This window comes from Equus quagga, chromosome 12 (assembly GCF_021613505.1).
Source record: "Equus quagga isolate Etosha38 chromosome 12, UCLA_HA_Equagga_1.0, whole genome shotgun sequence".
Lineage (NCBI taxonomy): Eukaryota > Metazoa > Chordata > Mammalia > Perissodactyla > Equidae > Equus > Equus quagga.
Genome location: NC_060278.1, coordinates 12,946,240 through 12,971,456, shown reverse-complemented (window position 1 = coordinate 12,971,456; position 25,217 = coordinate 12,946,240). Strand labels below are relative to the sequence as shown.

General features: G+C 37.0%; 1 protein-coding gene across 1 annotated transcript in view; it reads right to left on the bottom strand.

The window, feature by feature from the left end:
• DNAJC1 (DnaJ heat shock protein family (Hsp40) member C1) overlaps positions 1–25,217 on the bottom strand; it is a 189,275-nt gene that overhangs the window by 6,796 nt on the left and 157,262 nt on the right. The window contains exon 9 of the mRNA XM_046679949.1: positions 21,095–21,214. Coding sequence (XP_046535905.1) covers positions 21,095–21,214 — 120 coding nt within the window. The remainder of the gene's footprint in view (positions 1–21,094; positions 21,215–25,217) is intronic.

The window sequence follows — 25,217 nt, the reverse complement described above, 5'->3', positions numbered from 1 at the left end:
ACATAACAATAAGCTTTCTATGCACCAGGCATTGTTCTAAATAAAATGTGTGTGTGTATACATATTCCTCAACAGCAGTCATATTAGGTGTGTATATAATTATTATCCCCATTTTATGAATCTGAGGCCCAGAGAGAATAAATAACATGTCCACGATGAAAAGGCTAGTGAATAGCTGAACCCAGGCAAGTCTGGCTCTAAAATCTTTGCTCTCAATCACTATGATACACTACCTTTCAAATCCAATTCTGCTAAACTATGTGGCTTCCCTCTCTAACTGCCACCAAATCTCCAATTTAGAGGTCTCCTGGCTCCCAAAATAAAGAAATCCAAAGTAAACTCATCAATATCTTTGCTTTTCCTTCCTTTTGTTAACAGTACTATCATCCCAGTCTCCCGGGCTCAAAACCTAAGAGTCAATTTTTGGACTTTTCTCTCCCTCCCCAACCAGCTGCCACATTCTTCACGGTATCAACTCCACCTGTCCCCTTCGCTCTCAGATCTCCACCACCTGTATGAGTGACTGAACTATTGGTTTCCACTAACTGGTTTCCAACTCACTTACTAATAGTTCTTATAGAATACTATCCCAAGACAGCATCCTGATCAAATATGTTTGATGGCTCATCATTGACTATATAATAAAGTGTTCAATTCTTAACCTGACATGCAAGGAAACCCATAATCTGATCTATTCTCTTTCTTGTATGTATCCTTCCTTTCAGCAGAACTAAAGAGTTAATGCTCCCCCAGATAGTCAGAGATCCCTGCCCTGTATGTTTGTCCATTGATAACACTGTCTGAAATGATTTTCCTTTCTTCATCAAATCTCTCCTTAAATATCTGTCTGGTTTCAAGGTACACTCAAGTGTGAGTTTCTTCTTAAAGACCTCCCTGATGTCCACCACCAGGACTACCAACTCTGATGGCAATCTTTCTTCTCTCTCAATTTCTACTATATTTTTTAAGATTTTATTTTTCTACCTTATCATGCAATAAAATTATCTTTTTCTCTTTTGTTGTACAGTTCTATGAATTTTTAACACATTTATAGATTCATGTAACTGCTACCACATATAGGATACTGAATAATTCCTTTGTTTCCCTCTTGCATCTTGTTATTTAATAAAAAATTTTGGAGATTATTCCAGAATAGTACACGAAAATATCCCTTGTTGTTTTTATTTTTTAAACAGCTTAACTGAGATATAATTCTCATATCATACAATTGATCCACTTACAGTGTACAATTCAACGCTTTTTAGTATATTCAGATACGTGCAACCATCACGATGGCCAACTTTAGAACATTGTCATCACTTCAGAAAGAAACCACATCCTTTAGCTAGCATCCTGCATCCACTCCATCCCACTCCATCCTCCACAAAGCAAGAAGCAATCACAGATCAACTTTCTGTCTCTACAGATTTCCCTATTCTGGACTTTCATAGGAATGGAATCATATATGGATTTTTGTGGCTGGCTTCTTTCATTTAGGGTAATGTTTTCCAGGTTCATCCAAGTTGTAATACATATCAGTACTTCATTCCTTTTTATTTCTGAGTAATATTCCATTGTATGGATATATCACATTTTGTTTATCCATTCAGCAGTTGATAAACATTTGTGTTGTTCCTTCTTTTGGCTAGTATGAATAACGTTGCTATAAACAGTTGTGTCTAAGTTTTGGTGTGGGCATGTTTTCATTTATCTTAAGTATATATCTAGGAGTGGAATTGCTGAGTTACATGGTAACTCTAAGTTTTGGAGGAACTGCCAGACTGCCTTCCCGTATGGCTGCACCAATTTGCATTCACATCAGCAGTGCTTGAGGCTTCTGACTTCTCCACATCTTTGCTAACAATTACTATCCAACTTCTTGATTCTAGCCATACTAGTGGGTGTGAAATGGTATCCTGTGGTTTTGATTTGCATTTCCCTAATGACTAATGATAGTGAGCATTGTTTTTTTAAAGATTTTATTTTTTTTCTTTTTCTCCCCAAAGCCTCCCGGTACATAGTTGTATATTCTTCGTTGTGGGTCCTTCTAGTTGTGGCATGTGGGATGCTGCCTCGGCATGGTTTGATGAGCAGTGCCATGTCCGCGCCCAGGATTCGAACCAATGAAACACTGGGTTGCCTGCAGCGCAGTGTGCGAACTTAACCACCCGGCCACGGGGCCAGCCCCATAGTGAGCATTTTTTCATGTGTTTATTGGCCATTTGTATATGTTCTTTGGAGAAATACCTATTCAGATCCTTTGTCCATTTTCTATTTGGGTGATTTCTCTTTTTATTATTGAGTTGTAAGAGTTCTTTATATATTCTGAATACAAGTCCTCAATCAGATAAATGATTTGCAAATATTTTCTCATTCTGTGGGTTGTCTTTTCACTTTCTTAATGGTATCCTGTCAAGCATACAAGTTTTTAATTTTGATGAGGTGCAATTTATCTAATTTTTTTTGGTTGCTTGTGCTTTTGGCGTCATATCCAAGAATCCTTTGCCAAATCTAAGTCATGAACATTTACCCTTCTGTCTTTTAAGAGTTTTATAGTTTCAGCTCTTACACGTAGGGGAATATTGCCATCTTGACAATGTTAAGTCTTCTGATCCACGGAGAGAGGTTATCTTTCCATTTATTTTGATCTTTAATTTCTTTCAACAGCATTTTGTAGTTTTCAGAGGTAAAGCCTGTACTTCTTTTGTTAAATTTATTCCTAAGTATTTTATTCTTTTTGATGCTATTGTGAATGAAATTATTTCCTTAATTTCATTTTCAGGTTGTTCATTGCAGGTACATAAAAATAAAACTGATTTTTGTATATTGATGTGTATCCTGCAATCTTATTGACCTTATTTATTGGTTCCAATAGTTTTTTAGTAAATTCCTTAGGATTTTGTATATATAAAATCACATCTTCTACAATGAGACAGTTTAGTTTACTTCTTCCTTTTCAATCTTATTTCTATTGGTTATTCAGGAGTCTAACTTTGACATATTTGTTGATTTTCCCAATTTTTTTCCTGCTACTGATTTCTAATTTCATTCCTTTGAGATCAGAGAACAAACTTTGTATTATTTCTATCCTTTTAAATTTACTGACGTTTGTTTGTTTACTGGCCTAGCGTATGGTCTGTTCTGGCGCACGTTTTATGTGTACTTGAGAAGAACTTACATTTTGTTGTTGGATGAAGTGTTCTAGAGACGTCTGTTAGCTCTAGTTGGTTTTATCATATCATGCAAGCCTTCCTTGTTGATCTTCTGTCTAGTGGTTCTATCCATCACTCAAAGTGCATGTAGTGAAATTTCCAAATATTGTTGAATTGTCTATTTCTCTTTTCTTTTATGTCAGTTTTTGCTTAATGTATTATGGTTCTGTTATTAGGTGCATATGTTTATAACTATTATATTTTCCTTTTAATAAATGTCTCTCTTCCTCTCCCATAGCTTTTTTGTTTTAAAGTCAATTGTTTTTTTTAAGATTGGCTCTCAGCTAACATCTGCTGCCAATCTTTTTTTAAAAATTCTTTTCTCCAAAGCCCTCCAGTACATAGTTGTACATTCTAGTTGTAGGTCCTTCTAGTTCTGCTATGTGGGATGCCGCCTCAGCATAGCTTAATGAGTGGTCCTAGGTCCGTGCCCAGGATCTGAACCAGGGAAACCCTGGGCCACTGAAATGGAGCACGTGAACTTAAACACTTGGCCATGGGGCTGGCCTCCTTAAAGTCTATCTTGTCTGACATTAGTATAGCCACTCCAGCTTTCTTATGGTTGCTGTCTGCATTATAGATCTTTTCCTATCCTCTTACTTTCATTTTATTTCTATCTTTGAATTTAAAGTGTGTCTCCTGTAGACTATATACAGATGGGTCATGATTTTTTATCTTGACAATCTTTTGATTGGATTGTTTAATCCATTTACATTTAATGTTATTATTGAAATAGTTGGATTTATGTCTGTCATTTCTTTTATGTCATATCTTTTTTTGTTCCTCTATTCCTCCATTATTGCTTTCTTTTGCATAAGTGAGTATTTTCTAATGTAGCACTTTAATATCTTTAATGATTTCTTTTAGTACCCTTTTTTGAGCTTTTTTTTGAGGTTGCTCTAGGGTTTACCATATACATCTTAACTTATAAGAGGCAGCTTCAGATTTATACTAGCTTAATTTCAATGATAAACAGAAACATTCTGTATTATTCCCTTTCCCTCCATATTGTGGTATGATCATTATACATATTGCATCTATTAATGTTACAAACCCAACAATACATTGTTATCATTATTACTTTACCATCTGTAGTAGTTTATTTAACCCAGCACAGCTTTGCTCCCACCCACCTCCTTTGTGCTGTTATTGGTAAATATATTATCTTTCTATATGTTATAGATCCAACTATAACATTATATATCTATTATTTTATACAATTGCTTTTTATTTTCCTAAAGATTGGCACCTGAGCTAACATCTGTGGCTAATCTTCTTTTCTCCTTTTTCTTCCCCCTTCTTCTTTGTCCCAAAGTCCCCAGTACATAGTTGCATATTCTAGTTGTAGGTCCTTCCGGTTGTGCTGTGTGGGATGCCACCTCAGCATGGCTTGATGAGTGGTGCCATGTCTGCACCCAGGATCTGAACTGGGAAAACCCTGGGCTGCCGAAGCACAGTGCATGAACTCAACCACTAGGCCATGGGGTGGCCCCTACAATTGCTTTTTGAGTCAGTTAAGAGAAGGAGAGTAATATGCATTGATATTTTCTTTTGTAATGACCTATTTACCTGTACTGTTCTCTTTGTTTTTTCAGGTGGATTCAAATTACTATCTGGCAATACTTGCCTTCAGACTGAAAAACTTCAGTTTTTATCTTGAGAAGTTTTTATTTTGCATTCATTTTTGAAAAATAGCTTTGCTAAGATGTACGATTCTCGGTTGGCAGGTTTTCCTCTAAGCACTCTGAGTTCCGCTGAGAAGTCAGTTGTTAATTTTATTGTGCATTCCTTTGTAAGGGAAAAGTCATTTTTTTCTTGCTGCTTTCCAGATTTCTTCATTTTTGGCTTTCAGCATTTTAATCATGATGTGTCTTTTCTAGATCTCTGAGTTTATCCTACTCAGAATTCACTGAGCTTCCTGACATACAGGTGTTTTTCACTAAATTTTGGAAGTTTCCACCCATTGTTCTTTGGATACTTTTTCTTCTCCTTCCTTTCTCTTCTCTCCTTCTAGTACTCCCATTATGCATATATTGGTGTGCTTCATGGTGTCTCCTATTTCTCTGAGGCTCTGTTTACTTTTATTAATTCATTTTTCTCTGTTTTTCACCTTGAATACTCTCTTTTGACCTATCTCCAAGTTTGTTAATTCCTTCCTCTTCCAGTTTAAATCTACTGTGGAGCCTCTCTAGTGAAATTTTTCAATTTCAGGTATTATATTTTACAACTCCAGAATTTCCACTTAGTTTTTTTAATAATTTTATCTCTTTACTGATAATCTTTGTATGATGCAACATTATTATCATCCCTTCCTTTGTTTCTTTAATTATGTTTTCTTTTAGTTCTGTGAACATATTTATAGTTTGAGGTCTTTTTCTGTTAAATATGACATTTGGTCACTCTCACAGGCAGTTTCTGTCACCTTCTGTTTTTCTAGTTTATGGGTCATTTTTTTCCTGTTTCTTTCCATGGCTCATTATTTTTGTCAAGAACTGAACACTTAGATAATATACTGCAGCAATTCTGGTTACTGGTCTCCCCTCACCACCCCCTGCTAAATCAGGCTTGTGATTTTTATTTGCATGTCTCTTTATCTAGTGGGTGGCTGGATTATTTTAATGAAGTCTGTGCCCCTCTGCCCCCTTACAGCATGAGCCTCTGATGGTGCCCCTCAGGGAGGTGCAGGTATGTGCATGCTCAGTCATCTTGGGATGATAGTTGTATCTGTAGGACTCTCTTCCTCTCTTTGACCACCCCCAGGGTGAAACTCCACTAAGTGCTGGCTGATGCTCGATGGTTTACAAAATGCCCCAAGGCATAAATTGCTCTACAAATAAATCAAATTGTGTCTCCTTTGAAGGAATAGTTTCTGAAGTCAGTGTTTGATATTTGTTCTGACCCCAGGAGAGCTCCTCCCAGAGAAGTTATTATCCATGAGTTGGTTTGAGAATACCTGGTTAGTTGCTCCTTGTACTGACAGAGAATTCTCAATACAGTATACAAGAGTTCCCTCTTATCTATGGTTTTGCTTTCTGTGGTTTCAGTATATTTTGGATAAAAATCCCTTACTAGATATGTGGCTTGCAAATATTTTCTCCCATTCCATAGGTTTCCTTTTCATTTTGTTGATAGATTCCTTTGCTGTGCAGAAGCTTTTAGTTTGATGGAGTCCCATTAGTTTATTTTTGCTTTTGGTGTCAAATAAAAAAAAATGCTTGCCAAGACTGACGTCCAGGGGTAAGAGGTTTATGGTTTCACATCTTACATTCAAGTCTTTAATCCATTCTGAGTTGATTTTTGTGTATGGTATAAGATAGGGGTCCAGCTTCATTCTTTTGCATGTGTCTGTCCAGTTTCCCTAATGCCATTTATTGAAGAGACTGTCCTTTCTCTATTGTATATTCTTGGTTTTGTCAAAAATTAGTTGACCATATATGCATGAGTTTATTTCTGGCCTCTCCATTCTGTTCCAACGATCCATGTGTCTATTTTTATGCCGGTACCATACTGTTTTGATTCCTATAGCTTCGTAATACAGTTTGAAATCAGAAGTGTGATGTTGCTAGCTTTGTTCTTCTTTCTCAAGACTGCTTTGGTTATTCAGGGTCTTTTGTAGTTTCATACAAGTTTTAGGATTGCTTTTTCCATTTCTGTGAAAAATGTCATTAGAATCTTGATAAGGATTATAATGAATCTGTAGATTGCTTTGGGTGGTATGAGCATTTTAATATTATTAATTCTTCCAATCCATGAACATGGAATGTCTTTCCATTTGTGTCCTTTTCAATTTCTTTCATCAATGTCTTATAGTTTTCAGTGTACAGATATTTCATTTCCTTGCTTAAATTTATTCCTGGTATTTTATTCTTTTCGATGCTATCGTTAGTAGAACTGTTTTCTTAATTTATTTTTCTGATAGTTTGTTGTTGGTGTATAGAAACACAACTGATTTTTGTGTATTAATTTTGTATCCTGCAACTTTACTGAAATACTTTATTAGTTCTAACAGTTTTTGGTGGAGTCTTTAGGGTTTTCTATATATAATATCATGATAATATCATGTCATCTGCAAATAGAGATGACACTGGAGATGATATGGTCATCACCAAATCTGTCTCTCTCCTATAGATCTAGATGACATCAATAACATGGGTGCCAGTTTAGTCTTGAATGCTTAGTGTTATTTTTCTCAAATGTTCATTCTGCTTTTATATCCCATGCAATTGCAGAAGATATGGTCTCTGACTTAATGTAGGTTTGTGACAAGCTATATTCAGGACATTTTTCTAGCCACCTCTTGGGAGAAGACATCTTCCTATATAGGTCTCAGAGATGAGGCTTCTCTTCTTCCTCAGTATCTGAACAAATAATCTGTGGGTTACTGGCTTAGGTGGGCCTTTGGGTAACACTCTATCCACATGTGTATTAATAGTTACATGGATTGTAGAATTGTAGGAAAATGTGGTTCACCATGTTCTGATTCTAAGCAAAACACACTTTATAATCCTTCTTCTTAATATAGTTATACCTAAATTTACCTTTAAAATTCTTACATTCTTACAAAACAGGGGCTCTATGATCAAATCTTGGACCTATGGGTTAGGGTGGAGTAAATGAACAAAAAATCTAAAATAGGTTTCATTCCTTTAGTGAAAAACACTGATGAAAGTAACAGAAAATTATATTAGCAAAACGAAAATTGTATTCACTAGATGTGACGTTATTAATCTTTCAATTCAATTAAATTACCAAAAGTTTATTAAATATTGGCTTCGTGTATCACTGTACCAGTGGTGTATATATAAAATTTGGTCCTATACACCCCAAGGGGCTTCCAATCTGGTTATTTCCTTGCATACTTGTTCAATAGATTTCAAATTAATTAGGCCTATGCTTATAAGTATTGTTTATTGCTTTAAAAAAGTCTTTTGCTTCTAAATCAATATTAGCTAAAGCAAGGAAAGAGTAATATAAAACAGGCTTGCATATTGACAGTTTGGGAGTTTGGTCTCACCTCTCAAGAAGGCCAATTCTGTAGGACTTTACCTGAGTTATTGCCACTCACCAACTGGGTGAATTTAGTAAAGATTCAAGCCCTTCATACTTCAGTTTCCCCAATGTGTGTCAGAGAGATCTGTCAGTGATTAACTGGCATCCTGTTGATGTGCACGGGTTCACAGAATCTGGCAGGCTAGGTGGCTATCTTGTTCCTTTCTCTCTACTATTCTATTTGCTCCTCCTTAAGCTGTGTCTTCTGTGGAAAAAGATAACTGTGCCAGACAAGAAGAAGAACATCCTCTGTCAAGGGTCTGCACGTAGTTGCTGTTCCTTTGGTAGAACATTCAAATTAGCCCTCAAGGTCCTTTGACACGGGAATACAGGAAGGCAAAATTATTAATAGATGGTTCTAGAATTTCTCTGAGAAATAAAGCTGTCTTTGTTGAAGGGATGTTCTGGCAGGTGTTTCAAGTAGAAGCTGAATGCTCCCACTGCCCTCCTGGGCCTTGGTGTCATTAAGTCCTGCCACCTAGATGTCAGAGGAAGGAGCAAGCTACTCTGCAGCACAGATGAAAGAATTTGGAGCACAGGTTGAGGGTTAATCTGGAAAAGAGAAAGTGAGGGAAAATGGAAGAGAGAGGAGGGAAAAAGCCAGAAAGACGATAAGAATAAGAGAGAAAAGCAACTGGAGATGGCATGACCAAGAAGGGCAGTGGATAGAAGTAATGTTTAATATGGATTTTTAAGTTGCTTATTATAGGGTGTTCCTCCATTTACTGCACAAAATTACTAGGAATGCTGATCATTGTGTGAGCTTCAGGCTCCATTTAACCTAGAACCATCCCTGCTCATTAACGCTTCTGTATGAGTGGGTCCTTTTTGAGGAACTCAATATAGCACAGTACAAAGAGGACACATGGGATGCAGGTATTTGAGGGAAGAAGAGTATAAGCCTTGGAAATTAACATGGATATTGGGAAGATTTTCAGACTTTACCAGTCAGTGGAGTCACTGATGGTCTTAGACAAGTACTCCTGGATCTCTGAAAGGCAAACAGGGACCACCTGATGTGTGGGTTCTAACAGTATGACAAGCTTAGGAGAAAACAGTAATTCTATGTTAATGCATGTTAAGTTGTTTACTATATAAATGCAGGCACATTATCTAACATTTCCCACCCATAAGAGTCTTCTGAAAATTCATTCCAGATCTAATGATGAGTTCTGTACCCACAGAACCGTTAAATTGTTAACATTTAGCAAGGTCACAGGATACAAGACTAAGATACAAAAATCCATTGTAGTTCTAAATATTAGCAATGAACAATCTGAAAGTGTAATTAGGAAAACAATTCCTTCACAATAGCCTCAAAAAGATTAAGACACTAAGAATAAGTTCAACAAAAGAAGTACCAGACTTGTATACCGAAAACAACAAACATTGCAGATAGAAATGAAAGCCGTCAAGAAATGGTCAAACATTCCGTGTTCATGGACTTGAACACTCAACATTGTTAAGATGGCAATTCTCTCCAAACTGACCTATGGATTCAATGCAATCCCCATCAAAAAGGTCTTTTGTAGAAACTGATAAACTGATCCTAAAATTTATATGGAAATGCAAAGGACTTAGACAGCCAAAATCATTTTATGAAAGAACAAAGCTGGAATACTTGTACTAGCCAATTTCAAATTTTACTATATAGCTATAGTAATCTGCACAGTGTGGTATTGTCCAGGATAGGCATCTGATCAAGGCAACAGAATTGAGAGAATATAAACTCCTACATTTACGGCCAATTGATTTTTTGACAAAAGCACCAAGATAATTCAATGGCAGAAAGGACAGCCTATCCACAAGTGGTGTCAACTGGATATCCATGTGCAAAAAAAAAGAACTTCCCCTTTACCTCACACCAAACACAAAAATCAAATCAAAATGGACCACAGACCTAAATGTAAGATCTAAAACTATAAAACTCGTAGAAGAAAATGTAGGAAGAAATCTTTGTGGCCTTGGGTTAGGCAAGCAGTTTCTAGATACAACACTAAAAAGCATAATCTATAAAAGAAAAAAACTGATAAATTGGACTTCATTAAAAATAAAAACTTTTGTATTTCATAAGACACCATTAACAAACTGGAGACAAGCCACAGACTGGGAGAACATATTTGTAAATCATAATTCTGATGAAGAACTTAAGCCTGTATTATCATATAAAGAACTCTTACAACTCAATAATTAGAAGACAAACAACCAAATTAGAATGTGACAAGAGACTTGAATATTTTGCCAAATAAGATACAGGAATGGCTAAGAGGCACGGGAACAGATGCTCAATATCCTTACTTCTTAGAGGAATGCAAGTCAATGCCACAATGAGATGCCATAGCACTACTATTAGAATGGCTATAATGAAAAAGACAAAAACAACAAGGAAAAAACAAGTGTTGGTGAGGATATGGAGAAACCAGAACCCTCATGTGTTATTGGTAAGAGTGTAAAATGGTACAAGTGACTCTGAAAAACGATTTGGCTGTTTCTTACAAAGTTAAACATAAACAACATATAACCTGGCAGTTCCACTTGTAGGACTCTAATCAAGAGAAATAAGAACACATCCATACAAAGACTTTATGCAAATAATCACACCAGCATTATTCATAACAACCAAAATTTAGTGGAAATAATCCAAACGGCCAACTGTTGGAGAATGGATCAACAAAATGTGGTATTACCTCTACTATTGAGCAATACAAAGAAGTGGACCGTTGATGCACGCTATTCAGGAGGAACTTCAAACTACTTTTGCTGAGTGAAAGATGCCAGATGCAAAAGGATAAGTACCATACAATCCCATTCACCCGTAATTTCCAGAAAAGGCAAATTTACACATGAAGAAAAAATATCTGTGGTTGCCTGGGGTTGGGAGAATGGGAGTGGGAAAGGACTGCAAACTGAGGAAACTTTTTGGGTGCTGAAAAATGTCTAAAACTGCATTGTGGTGATTACACAACTCTACAGATTTGCTAAAAATTACTGAATTGTACACTTACAATGGGTAAATTTTATGTTACGTAAATTATACCTTAATAAAGCTTTTTTGTGTGTGTGATAAGAACAGATAATATAAGACCCACTCTCGACAAATTTTTAAGTGTACAATATTGTTAACTATAAGTACAATGTTGTATATTTTAGAGATTAATCCCTTATCAGATATATGGTTTGCAATAATTTTCTCCCATTCTGTAGGTTACCTTTTCACTCTGCTGATTATTTCCTTGGCTGTGCAGAAGCTTTTTAGCTCGATATAGTCCTACTTGCTTATTTTTGTTTTCGTTGCCTGTGCTTCTGGTGCCAGATCGATGAAATCACTGCCAATATCATGAAGCTTTTCCCCCTCTTTTCTTCTAGGAGAGTTACGGTTTCAGGGCTTATGTTTACGCCTTTAATCCATTTTGAGTTGACATTTTGCATGGTGTGAGATAACGGTCCAATTTCATTCTTTTGCCTGTGGATATCCAGTTTTCCCAATGCCATTTGTCGAGGAGACTATCCTTTCCCCATTGTGTGTTCTCAGCACCCTTGCTGAGATCACTTGATTGTATATGTGTGGATTTATTTCTGGGCTCTCTATTCTGTTCAACTGTCTATTTGTCTTCTTTATGCCAGTAACATACTGTTTTGATTAATGAAGCTTTGTAATACATTTTGAAATCAGGAAGTGTGATGCCTCCAGCTTTGTTCTTCTTTCTCATGATTATTTTGGCTATTTGGGGTCCTCTGCAGTTCCATACAAATTTTAGGATTTTTTTCTATTTCTGTAAATCAATAAAGCTTTTATAATAAAAAAAATTTAAAAAGAATGAGGTAGGCCTATATATAGTGACATGGAAAGATAATGGTAAAATATTTTATTTAATTTCTTTTCACAGTTCTTCTGATGGTTACAAGTACATATAAATAAATAACATGCATTTGGTATATTATATCCTGAATTCACCTCTTTTCCAACCTCTACCAATGACCCTCGGTCCAAACTACTAGCGCCTTTTGCAAGGACAACTGAAATAGCCTCTTACTTGGCCTGCCTTCCTGCTTCCACTCTTTCCCTGCCACAGCGTCTTCTCCACAAAGTAGTCAGAATGACCCTTTGAGATCTTGTACTACTTTGCTCAAAATCTTCCAGTGCTTTCTCATCTCACTCAGAGTAAAATCTAAAATCTTTTTTTTTTTTTTTTTTTTGGTGAGGAAGATTGGTCCTGAGCAAACATCTGTGCCAATCCTCCTCTATTTTATGTGGGATGCTGCCACAGCGTGCCTTGAGGAGTGGTGTCAGGTCTGCACCAGGCATCCAAACCTGTGAACCCTGGGCTGCCAAAGTGGAGCATGTGAACTTAACCACTATGCCACTGGGTCAGCCCCCAAATCCAGTACCTCCAGTACCTCTTGGCCTTATCTTCTGTAATCCCCTCCTACTCACTCCTTGTCAGCCATACTGACCTCTTTGCTGGGCTCTGCACACCCCAAGCATGCTCTTGCCTCAAAGCCTTTGTAAGTGCTGTTTTCCTCTCCACAGAATGTTCTTTCTCAGACAACCTTGCTCCCTCACTTGCTTTGTGTCCCTACTCAAATATTACCTCTTGGAGAGGAATTTCCTCAGAACCCCATTTTAAATTATGACTCTTTCAGTCTCTAGTCTCTTACTCTGCTTTTTCTTCATAGCACTTGTCGCTATCTACAATTTTTCTTTTACTCCATCCATTCAGGTCTTTCCATCGTGCTTTGCCGCCACTCTTTAGGGCAACTGTCTTTGCCTGCAAGGCTGCAGCTTAGTTGGAGGCAAACTGGTATTCCCCCCAGTGGAAGAGGAAAGTGAGTCAGAGCTCCTATGAGCACACGGTACTTCAACTATGCTCCTCTGCAAAGAAAAGAGTGGCCGAGCCACAGCAGCGCTGGGGGGGGGGGGGGGGGGGGGGGGGGGTGCATGGACGTGCAGTGTTGCCGGGCTAACACGTGCCTGACTACAAATCTATTACTAGAGAAAGGGAGGACATATTTTGGTGGACAACTTGCCATAGCCTTCCACAACTTGTTGATTTTAAAAACTGAAAAACCACCTGTAAAACTAGAAAATGTGTAGAATATGCAAAGGCGTCATGTAAGACCTCACGTAATTTTGATCTGGCAAATCTCACTCACTGTAGACCCAGGTACTACGCTGGGATCAGACTTCTGGTGCCACTCAAAGGAGAATGTTCTCAATATCCAATTCTTTTGCTCTATTACTCCATTTTTTAGTATACTTAAATTTGGACTATGACTTTCTGTATGCTTTTCTGTAGTTTGTGGAGGTTTTAGTTGCCTTTTTTCCCATATATATAACTTTTTTCCAAGTTCTCAGCCACACTGCCTAGTCTACAAAATCTCCCTCTTCCCAGGGTTGTCCTCCCACAGTCCTTCGTTCTTCTGTTCTACCCTGGACCGGTTGGATCACCACGGGGTCTTGGGCTGTCTGCTCATTGGGCTGGATCTACTATTCTTGGATTCCACGTCTTCCTCTTTTTTGATTTATTTCTCTTTTTTGCTGGAGTACAATCTCAGGAAACTTCCTAAGAAACAGCACGAGTCCTCACCCCATGTCCTGATCAGCACACTTGGTCTGTTGTAGACGCAGAACCATGACGGCATTGTTCCCTGACTCCCAGGGCCCAGTACTGCTAAGCAGTCTACGGCACTCCAATTTGCCTTACTTCGGAGGTTTCTTCTCCCTGGAAGCTTTAAAGCTCTTCTCTGTAGTCTCAGTGGTCATAAATTTTCCCGGGATCTTTTCATGTATCCTACTTGACTTTGGAAGGCTCTGACAAATTGGTCTCAGGTGTTCCCACATCCTGGAAAACTTCATTGTATTATTTACCGAAGAATGTTCTTGCGTCTGTTTTCTCTGTCTCACTGGAACTCCTTTTAATCAGATTTGGACCTCTTGAGCTGATTCTCTGTTTTTCTTATCTTTTCTATAATATTTTTAAATTATTTATCTTTTTACTCTGCCCTATAGGACAATTTTCCCGAGGAGAACTTTCAAACATTCTACTTCATTTGTTTGGATACTTTTTTTTTGGTTCTGATCCTTTTTGTTCATAGCATCTTTTCCTTTGTCCTTTGTTTTATGAATTTAATATTTTCTTGACTCTCAGATGCTAGAAGGCTGGTAGAACCTTACCTAAAGTTATCCAAATAACGAGACACCAAAAATTCTATAACATTCTTACCTATATATAAATGCAAGAATTCTAAATAAATTATTAACAAATAAAATCCAGCTGCTTATAAAAAGAATAATATTATATGACCAAGTAAAGTTTATCTTGGAAATACAAAAAGAGACCTTGATAATATATTCATTCTCAACAGGTCATATGAGAAAAATTATATGATCATGTCAAGAGATGTTTAAAAAAACATTGTTAAAATTTCACATCCATTCCTGAACACAACTGTAATAAATTAGAATTGGAAAAATTAAATTGAAGGAAATTTCCCTAGCATAATAATATATCTTTTGGGGCCAGCTCCGTGGCCGAGTGGTTAAGTTCACGTGCTCTGCTGTGGCGGCCCAGGGTTCGGATCCTGGGTGCGGACATGGCACCGCTTGTGAGGCCACGTTGAGGCGGCATCCCACATCCCACAACTAGAAGGACATGCAACTAAGATATACAACTGCGTACAGGCGGGGTTGGGGGAGATAAAGCAGAAGAAAAAAAAAAAAAGATTGGCAACGGTTGTTAGCCCAGGTGCCAATCTTTAAGAAAAAAAAAATAATATATCTCTCATATCAATGACTAATATTAATAGCCAACCATTATGTTTTCCTATTAAAACGTTGAGCAAAAAAGTCTGCTCTAATCACTATTATCATAATATAACATTTATTGCTAGCTAATACAATGGAATAAGATAACAAAATAAGATATAAAGAAAATAGCAAAGTATTATTTGCAGAAGATAGGACTATCATAAAGTTCTAATGAATTAACACAAACTCTATTTGAAATAAGACCAACAAGTAAGGAGGTAAGTTGCAAAAATCAGTGCTATAGCGTTTTTCACTTATTTGACCGGCAGTGATGGAAAACAAGAAATAACGTTTAGTGTTTATGAGTCTAGGAGGAAGTAGTCTCTCTCATGTACTACCAGTGCCACTGTATGTTGTTACAACCCCTCTGGAGGCCAATTTTAGAGCCAGCAAACGTTCTAAAAACATGTATCTTTTTTTCTTTTATTTTTGAGGAAGATTAGCCCTGAGCTAACATCTGTTGCCAATCTTCCTCTTTTTTGGCTTGAGGAAGATTAGCCCTGAGCTAACATCCCTGCCAATCCTTCTCTATTTTGTATGTGGGTTTCTGCCACAGCATGGCTGATGAGTGGTGTAGGTCTGTGCCCAGGATCTGAACCTGTGATCCCAAGCTGGTAAAGCAGAGCTCGCAGAACTTTAACCACTTGGCCATGGGGCCAGCCCCAAAACATGCATATTCTTGAACCAAGCAGCTCTACTTCTAGGAATACAAGTTAAGAAAACAGATAGAAGTGGAAAGATGAATGAAAAAAGAAAAAAATTAGACATCCCAGTAAAGTTGCAAAAAAGGAAGCAATTTAAATGACAATCAGCGGGACCCTCCTTAAATATATCAAGACAACATGGAGTATTTATATATGTGTTTAGAAAAATGATGTGGATCTTATTTATTGTCTTGGAAAGAAGTTCATGTTTCATAGTGAAGTGATACAGATTAAGACAGTTAAAGTGATGTATAGTCGTATGCTATACAGCAAGACTAAAGTCTAAAATGATATATAACAAAATGCTTATAAAAGTCATGTTTTATTATGATTGATCAGAAAAAAAATTTTACTTCAGTGTATTTTTTAAAGTTTCCTTCTTTGTTTTCGAAAATAGACTTTTACCAAAAAAGGTCTAATGATAAAAGTCTCTAGACACAGTCAAAGGGTTTTTCATACACACAGCAATACAACAGCATTAAGTAGTGATAAGAACATACCAGATGAGGAGTAAAAATAGCTGGTGGTGTCTCCACTCCACCAATAGTTGTGTCGCCTTGAACAAATATCTTAGCAGCAGTTTACTCAACTGTAAAATAGGGATAAATAATGGTTGCTTATCTACCTCCCAATGCTGTTGTGAAGATCAAGTTAAACATTTATGTTTAAATGTTTCGAAAGATGTAAAATACTATGAGAATGAATGATGGAATACTCAATATCACTTAAAACAGTTAAAAATAAAATTGTCAGTTTGATCTCTTAACTGATTTTTGCAACGTTATTCTTAGGTAGTCAATATGTAATTTATAATCCTGTCCTATGTGTGATTTTGCTCAATGCTGAAATAGAAATGATGACATGGAATGCAAATCTACAAACCTGTGGCCCAGAAATCACAGAATATGCAGCAAAGCTCTAACCAGGCCAATGCACAGATTAGGAATTAATTACGTAGTTTTCTTTGATGGACACCAAAAGGTCCTACAACCTCAGAATGACACTCTGCCTTCTCCTTCCTTTGGACAGGCAATCACACTGCCTGAAATTCTTACATCAATCATTCTTTTCTTGAATGAGAACCTGAAGGCTTCTATTAAAATAAAAGAGTGTGTGTGTGTGTGTGTGCGTGTGTGAGAGAGAGAGAGAGAGAGAGAGACAGAGAGAGAGAGAGACAGAGAGAGAGAGATTTGGTAACACATTAAGTGATTATTATCTATTAACATCAGATTGAAAATTGGTTATTAGATTATCTGGTGACTCATCTAGCAAGAAGGGGACGAAGGCCCCATTCCTCTCTAAAACTGGGATATCTTTAGAGGTCTGGAGGGTGAGGAGTTTGGGGTCAAGCTCAGACCAAGAGAACGGCCAACGCAGGAGGCTGGTTCAGAGGGCGGTGAGGATGAAGAGAGAAAATGAAGAGGATAATCCCTGTCATCTTATAATTGTGTAGGACTAGTCTGACTCTAAAAGTAATAGCAATAACATATTTGCACAAATGATTGCTATATACTTAGTTCCCTGATAAACCATAAAGTTTATTTTCCATTGAAGAGTCCACTTACAGATTTCTGAAACAACTGCCACAATAACATATAAATTCCCCCCCAAAGGTATCTCCTCTATCTGCTCTCTAGTTGTAGCAACATAAAACAAAATTGGGAATTTTATTATCTTCCCCCACTTTTTCATTCGCATATGGGGGCGCTCATCTAACTCCACACCTCTTACCTCTCACTGTGGCACTAAGCTAATTGCACAAGTCTGTCTAAATCTACCCACCTGTCTTTTGTTTTGCTGCCTACCTGGGCCTTTTCCAAACAGGCAGAAAATCTCCAATCAGTCTGTTATCACAACCAGAATGCAAGGGATTAGTGGCCACGGAGAGAAGCAGAATCAGTTTACATCCTTTCAGGCCAGAGAATGATATTACTTCACAAGCCAGAAATCTGAGGCTCCCTGACCTTAATTCAGAAAACCTGCAGTTAATAATCACATTAAAGTTGGTTTTACACGCCAGACAGTTTTTGTTTCCTCTGTTGTTTTTACAATTTGAGTGTCTTTTGTGGGTACCAAAATTATTTGCTGAAAGGCATATAGTAACATTTAAAATATTTAATCTATAATAAAGTAAGTCTTACAGTTTAGGTATATCTGAGTTAAAATACAGTTTGCATTAATCTTTTGCAAAGCTAACAACATTGCTTGTACTTATCCAGAGGAGAATTTAGTAATTTAACTTGTTAATTATGACAGTTAATACACTGAAAGCACCTTTCTTAATTGAGGAATAAAATAGGATTTTTATTATAATCTGTCAACCTGAATAAATAACATAGATCCCAACACAGGCACACTCTCACCCCTCCCCAAAAAAGGTCAATTGTTTCTCGAAGGAAAGAGAACTAAGCCTGAAGCTACAAATTTAGCAAGGAAAACGGGTCAAAGAACAGATGTGCAGAGCTGGGGGAACTGGCCCAGGCGATCAGGTCAGCGTGCAGAGGTTCCAATGACAGCAAACCGAACTTGGTTGCTTTTTCATAATCAAACACTTAATGACAACAAATCTAATTAACACCACAAGCCAAAATGAAGTATAAGTGATCTTCTGGAGTGTGGTAAACTTTGACAACATTCCACCAGAGGAACTGTATTAGCAACCCCATTTCAGCTGCTTCAATGTAATTCACTGTGTGTTCACTTAAATGAGTTATGGGAAGCTTCAGACACCTGTTCTCTTTTAGAGAGAGTGATTTAGAGTGTGTGTGCGTGTGTGTGTGTGTAGTTACTAAGATGGAACGTATAGTCCAGCTACGGAGATGATGCTCACAATACGAAAATACAGTGTGAGTCTATATATATACTGACAGAGAAGAAAAGTTACAGTGGCATTTTTGGTGCCAAAAATGTTTAGGTTTATTAAATATTTATTCCCAAGGTACTTTTGGTATTATGAAAACAGAACCTAATACTTGGAGGAAAAAGAAAATCTCAAAAAGTTATGTTTGGGCTGGCCCCGTGGCCGAGTGGTTGAGTTCGCGCGCTCCGCTGCAGGCGGCCCAGTGTTTCGTTGGTTCGAATCCTGGGCGCGGACATGGCGCTGCTCATCAGACCACGCTGAGGCAGCGTCCCACATGCCACAACTAGAAGGACCCACAACGAAGAATATACAACTATGTACTGGGGGGCTTTGGGGAGAAAAAGGAAAAAATAAAATCTCTAAAAAAAAAAAAGTTATGTTTGCTAATTCCATGATAAAAAAACATCTCTTACAGACATGGAATCATTCTCCCTTGGGTGAGTCTAGAAGAAGAAAAATGGAAACATATGGGATGAATTTGCCCAAGTTTGGAAAGACGTCTTTGCCCACACCAGGACTGCGCTAAGACTGCTCTTGTAAGGTGCGTATGGATTTCCCAGATCTGTGACACTAACTACCCACCTCCAGGCGCCATTGGTCACATCACATATGTTCTTAGCATTTCAACTTTCACCTCTCTCCTCTTAAAAATATAGATAAAAATTTAGCCAGATTTTAATGACAACAAACTAATTTAAAATACCACTCTACTCCATTCCCCATCTGGTTTTGGCACTATTAACTGTAAGGTCTCATAGAAATATTACTTAAAAAATTAATGGCAGTGCCGTCTCAAAGGAGTCACTAAATTAGCGATCTATGCTTTCTCCTTAGGCGATTGAACTAAAAGTTCTGGGGCCCTTTTATGCCAATGTTTGTTTTATAACTTTCTAAAAATTACTTTAGTAATTTTTGTTAATCGTTATATTAACAGTAGTTGAATAATTAGAGGGTCATAGTACTTTTAAAAAACATCAGAAACCTTGGAATATCTTTAATTTGGGCAAGTATTTACTTATAAGGCATTATTAACTTATCTTTTACAAACAACCTTGAAACAAGATAATAAAACGTACACCCCAGTAACATTCTTAGCAGAAGAATGGGTATCCTTATGGTTCTCCAGTCACCTAAGATAATTGGTCTCCTCACAAAACACAGCAAAAAAAAAAATTTGTTACAAGATGCGAAAGCTATTTTTCCACATGATCAGACTTTAACTCTGAAGCCAAAATAATGCAAAACATCTTATAAAAATTTAAATAGTAATCTTTTAAATGTGCTTGAAAAAAGACCTATGTGGTAGTAAAAACATTCATATAAAGAATTTAAAATTCTCAAGCAGCCGCTATCTCCCCCCAAAAAGGAAAAAAAATTTGACAACAATATGTTTTATTAGTTTGTTCCTAAAAAAGTGGAAGTTCACTATGAAAAATAACTTATAGCATGCATGTAACAAGTTGTTTTTTTTCTTTTTTGGAAATTGTGTTCATTAACCATTTTGCAGGGTTTTAAAATTGTTCATTACCCAAAAAGACCCAAAGGTATCCTGACAGAATTGAAGAGGACATTTGAATCTTTGCTTTTAGTAACCCCTTCAATATTTTAGATCTATAAGATTTATTTAAGGTAAATTTGGTAAAGAATTTGTTTAGTAAAGAATATTTCCCATCATCTATGAGAATAAGGATCACGTTGAGGAAAATAAAGATTTCATCACCTTCAAGTAAACATTTACCGAGTATTTAGTCCATGTCAGGCGCTGTGGTGGGTGCTTCTGTAATTCTCCGCCCTAAATTTCCTGAATAAAAGCACCCAAAGTGTGAAATCTAAAACTTTCCAGGTAAACACCGTGTCTTTTAAGCATTAGGTATGGCCAGTCATGTACACACAACCACACACACACACAATCACACGTGATTGTGTGTGTGTGTGTGTGTCTGTTGCGTATATATATATATATATATATAAATTTTTTTTTTATTTTGGTTAAAGAACTTGTCAAAATGGACGATAGGCATCATCCTTGAAATAAAAACACAAACATTATAGGAGTATTGCTCATTTAATCAATGCAAACCACCTGTCTAAATACCAATAGCAAACTACTTCAACGCTAAAAAGATCCAGCTGAAATATAACTTCTCTGATTCTGATCAGCCTGAGAACTATTTCCAAAGGGGTCACTCTAAACACAAAAACTAGCATTGTTTTCACGTGACTCGGTTACAGTAGCCTAAGTCTCTAAACACTAGAACTCCTCACACAGCTGTTAATTGTGGACCAGGGGACTGGCCGACATCTGCTTCTTACTTATTTCATTAATGGTTCACTTCCAGGTCCTAAACGGATTGCAGCCTTTCTCCAAAGATAATGTCGGAGGCATCTACGTCTGCCTTCCACAGAGTTGGCTTGTTCTGGTTTGTCACCCTCCATACAATGCAAATCTGAGGGAACTCACATCTGTCACCGATCGACCCAATTCATGGGCAATCTTTTCCCATCGACCTGGGGTCCCTCCTGGGAACTTAACCATACTTCTTGTCAGCTGGCTGAGGTCCTCTTCTGTCCATTCAGGTGCCTGAAAAACATTAAAGAAAAAAAAAGATAATTTAGGGAATTTTGCTAAAACATTGAATGAGCCTGTGAAACAAACTATTGGCAATATGCTTTCTGCAAAAACAATATTAAAATGTATCTGACAGTTTGGATAAAGGTTTGAGCTGCATTTTTAACATTAGAATGCAAAGCTCCAGCAGCCTTTTAAGTTTTCCCATGTATACCAAATAAGAAGGCAGAAATGTTGTGAGGCCAGGCTTTTGAGGACATTAAAGAAAAAAAAAATTCAGTTTTGCATTAAAGTGAGGAACCATCCTCAAAGCCTACGAAATGCATTGTGTCACTGCTGCTCACAAATGCCTCATAAAGATTACTATAAAAAGTCAAAGTTTTAAGAAGAATTATATTTTAAAGAAAGCAAAAAACCTTACAAGCATAAATGAAAGTACGAACAAGTAAATGTACTGATTTAGAATCAGAACTGAGACAAAGATAGATTTCTTATTCATTCTACCTAACAATATCTAATTCTAAACATCACGTATTTTCAAGAAGTTTAACTTATCAAATGCTAGCCTTATGAAAACCTGTAAATAGAAATAAAATTAGAAACTCTTGCGACCAACACTTAAACCATCAAGTCCATGCAAAGCAATGTTTCAGTTCTGAGAAGGGAAACAGATTCTAAAAGTTGATCAAATGATTAAATTGGATAATAAAATACGTCACAGATTATAACATCTTTTTTGCAAAAGCAAACATTCTAAGAGCAAGCATATTCTCTGCCTTTTATTCAGCACTGCCACTTGGTCAAACCCAAAGCCGAGCAAAGCAAAAGAAACTATTATCAAATAACAAATAACCGTGTTGCAATTATGCTACATTACAATCTAGCACTAAACTAGTCCTACCAGAGGCAGCAAGCACCCTGGTATGAAACAATGCTCTAGGAGTCAGCAGAGATGGAGGAAGCCCACCTTATTTTCCTTTAATTAAAAAGAAAGAAAAAAAGAACGAAAGAAGGAAACCTTTGAGACAAATACCTTTTCTAATCACCATTTCCGATAATGAACAGGCATACATCAGGCCGTTTGCATTACAGAACCATCAGCACAGAACAACAGTCAGAGGTGAGTGACCCCAGGGACTATCTCCACAGCTACAGCAAAGCTTCTCCCTGACACTAATCCTCCCTGTCATTCTCCCACTGTGCTCTAACCACACTGACATCCGCCTGCCTCACTGCGAGCTTAACGGGGCCCTTCCTGACTTTTTACTGTCTCCCCCAATCAATGGTTCAAGCGTGCTCTTTTCACCATGTCCAAATGGCAGCTTCACTCATAATCAAAGTGCACTGCCCCAGTTAAAGGGCTTTCCGAAAGGCTCTCCCATTTGCATTCATTTGCAAAGCAAACTACTTTTATTCACTTTGTTCTGCTATCAAGAATGTTCCCTGAAGCAGATAAATTGGCATAAATACAACCTGCCACTTAAGAGTCAGTAAATAATAGCCAATAGCAGGCAGGATTTTATCAATCATTCTGTTTTGTATCCACTAAAAGCTGAAAGCCTCGAACATATTCATCAGTACAACCCGTAGGATACACGCATAAATTCTCCTCTGTAAAGACGGAGCCCACACTGGGCATGGTCGGGATTTCTTTGATATTTAATGAATATCAGAAATCTAATTCTCCATATCAGATAATTTAAAAATTTACACTAAAGGTTTTTTCTTTCTTTCTTTATGCTTGTTTTTACTTTATTTAGGGGAAAAAGTATTAGTATTCAGATATTATTTAAAGGGACATAATTGGATTTTCAAGGAAATTATATTTTTATTGCTAAAAAGCTGAAACTTTAATAACTATACCAATTGGCTTCAGAAATGCAAAAGAGTTAAGAATTTAAATATAAGCTTATAGTACAAAGTCATACTGTGAAGAGGATTAAGTTGACACCGCACAGAGATACAGTAGTCAAATATATAGTGTATCAATACAAATTCACATTATATCAAATCATCTTATTTCTGCATTTATTATAACAAACATTTTTGGGGCAAACAAAATTTCTAAAATGTCAATAATATAAACCATTGTTTCACATAGTAAACTAATTCTTGAATTTCTATTTTTAATAGATTGGCTTTCCAAATATGCTGCATATATGAACAATGGGCATTAAAAATCAATCTGATTTTAATTCCTTCTTAGTAAGATGAGTCTAAAAGTACAGTGTCATTTTTTTTCTGGGAAGGAGAAATTTTAAATCAAATGTTTGGATATCCTGAAAAATCATCCGCTATGAGGATCTTTCCTTTTAGTTTCATAGTTATTTCATAGCCATGATTTTTATTAATATTAAAGAAAACTAGATCGATAATAACTAGGACCATAATCTGAAATCTTTGACAGACTCCTTTTAGCAATTCATTATTCTCTTTCCTACCGCTGTAAGGCGCTTTGGTGAATGTGCAATTCCTCAGCAATGGTTAGTCATGTCTTTAGAAGCAAGAGCCTACTGTGATGCAGCTACTACAGCAGCCATGAGGGTGGCCGTGGTGTGAATGTATTCTCCTTGTTCTAATCTGGAGCCAACTGTAGCTGTGAAAGTCAAATGAATGCATAAGCATACTGCTTCGCCACTTAAAACCATGTGTGTCCAATATTACTGAGACACTGGGCCAAAAATCCATCTCTACAGTAAAGTAATGGAAGATACCACATGGTGTGGGGACAGCTGTTGTGACTACACAAGCATTCCAATTTTGCATCAGAAAAACCTCTCTCTGGGAATAAATCTCCATACTGAATACAAAATAAAAAGTTTTCAAATTACTCAATATTTTTATGTAATGATCCAAAAATACATCTACTAAGGTAAGAGCTGATATGAAAATTTAAATTGTATTCCCAAATAATGTCCCTGTGGGATAGATTTTTGTCATAAAACCAGCCATGTTCAAAGATTTGGTGCCTTTGAAAATCCTTACTAGTCTTGAGGGATAGGAGTGGAGGCTGTGGGTGAAGCACACAGTGTTTTTTAAGTAACCTCTAAACACTTTTCCCCTCACAGCTTTAGACTATAAAATGTTAATTACAAAGTCTTATATAATTTGGTACTGAAAACTTATGGCTCAATTAAAAGAAAAATTTTAAATGTACTTATTTATTGTATTTTTATGCTTCAATGATAAAAGATCCATTTCTATCTAACAAATAGATATTGAAACTTCCTAATGAATAATATAGTCATGCGTCGCTTAACAACGGGGATACATTCTGAGAAACGTGTCATCAGGCAATTTTGTTGTGCCAATATCATAGAGCGCACTTAAACAAACCTAGCTGGTATAGCCTACTACACACCTAGGCTATATGGTACTAATCTCATGGGACCACTAGCCAAAATGTGGTTTGTTGTTGACCAAAATAGCATTATGCAGCACATGACTGCATTTCTATCTAAGCGACCTATTAATGATCGTTATTTATATAATTACAGAAGTTAAAATTTTGGATTCAACCATTTTTTTTTTTCCTTTTTCTCCCCAAAGCCCCCCAGTACATAGTTGCATACTCTTTGTCGTGGGTCCCTATAGTTGTGGCAAGTGGGACGCCGCCTCAGCGTGGTTTGATGAGCAGTGCCATGTCCGCGCCCAGGATTCGAACCAACGAAACACTGGGCCGCCTGCAACAGAGCGCGCAAACCCAACCACTCAGGCACGGGGCCAGCCCCCGGATTCAACCATTTTTTAATAGATTCAGCTCAACTCATAAGTTCTCAGAAATTTTACTTAAGAAATAATATCCTGGGGCTGGCCCCATGGCCAAGTGATTAAGTTTGTATGCTCTGCTTCGGCAGCCCAGGATTTCATGGGTTTGGATCCTGGGCACAGACCTAGCACCACTCATCAGGCCACGGTAAGTGACCTCCCACACAGCAAAACTAGAAGGACCCACAACTAGAATATACAACTATGTACTGAGGGGCTTTGGGAAGAAGAAGAAGAAGAAGAAGAA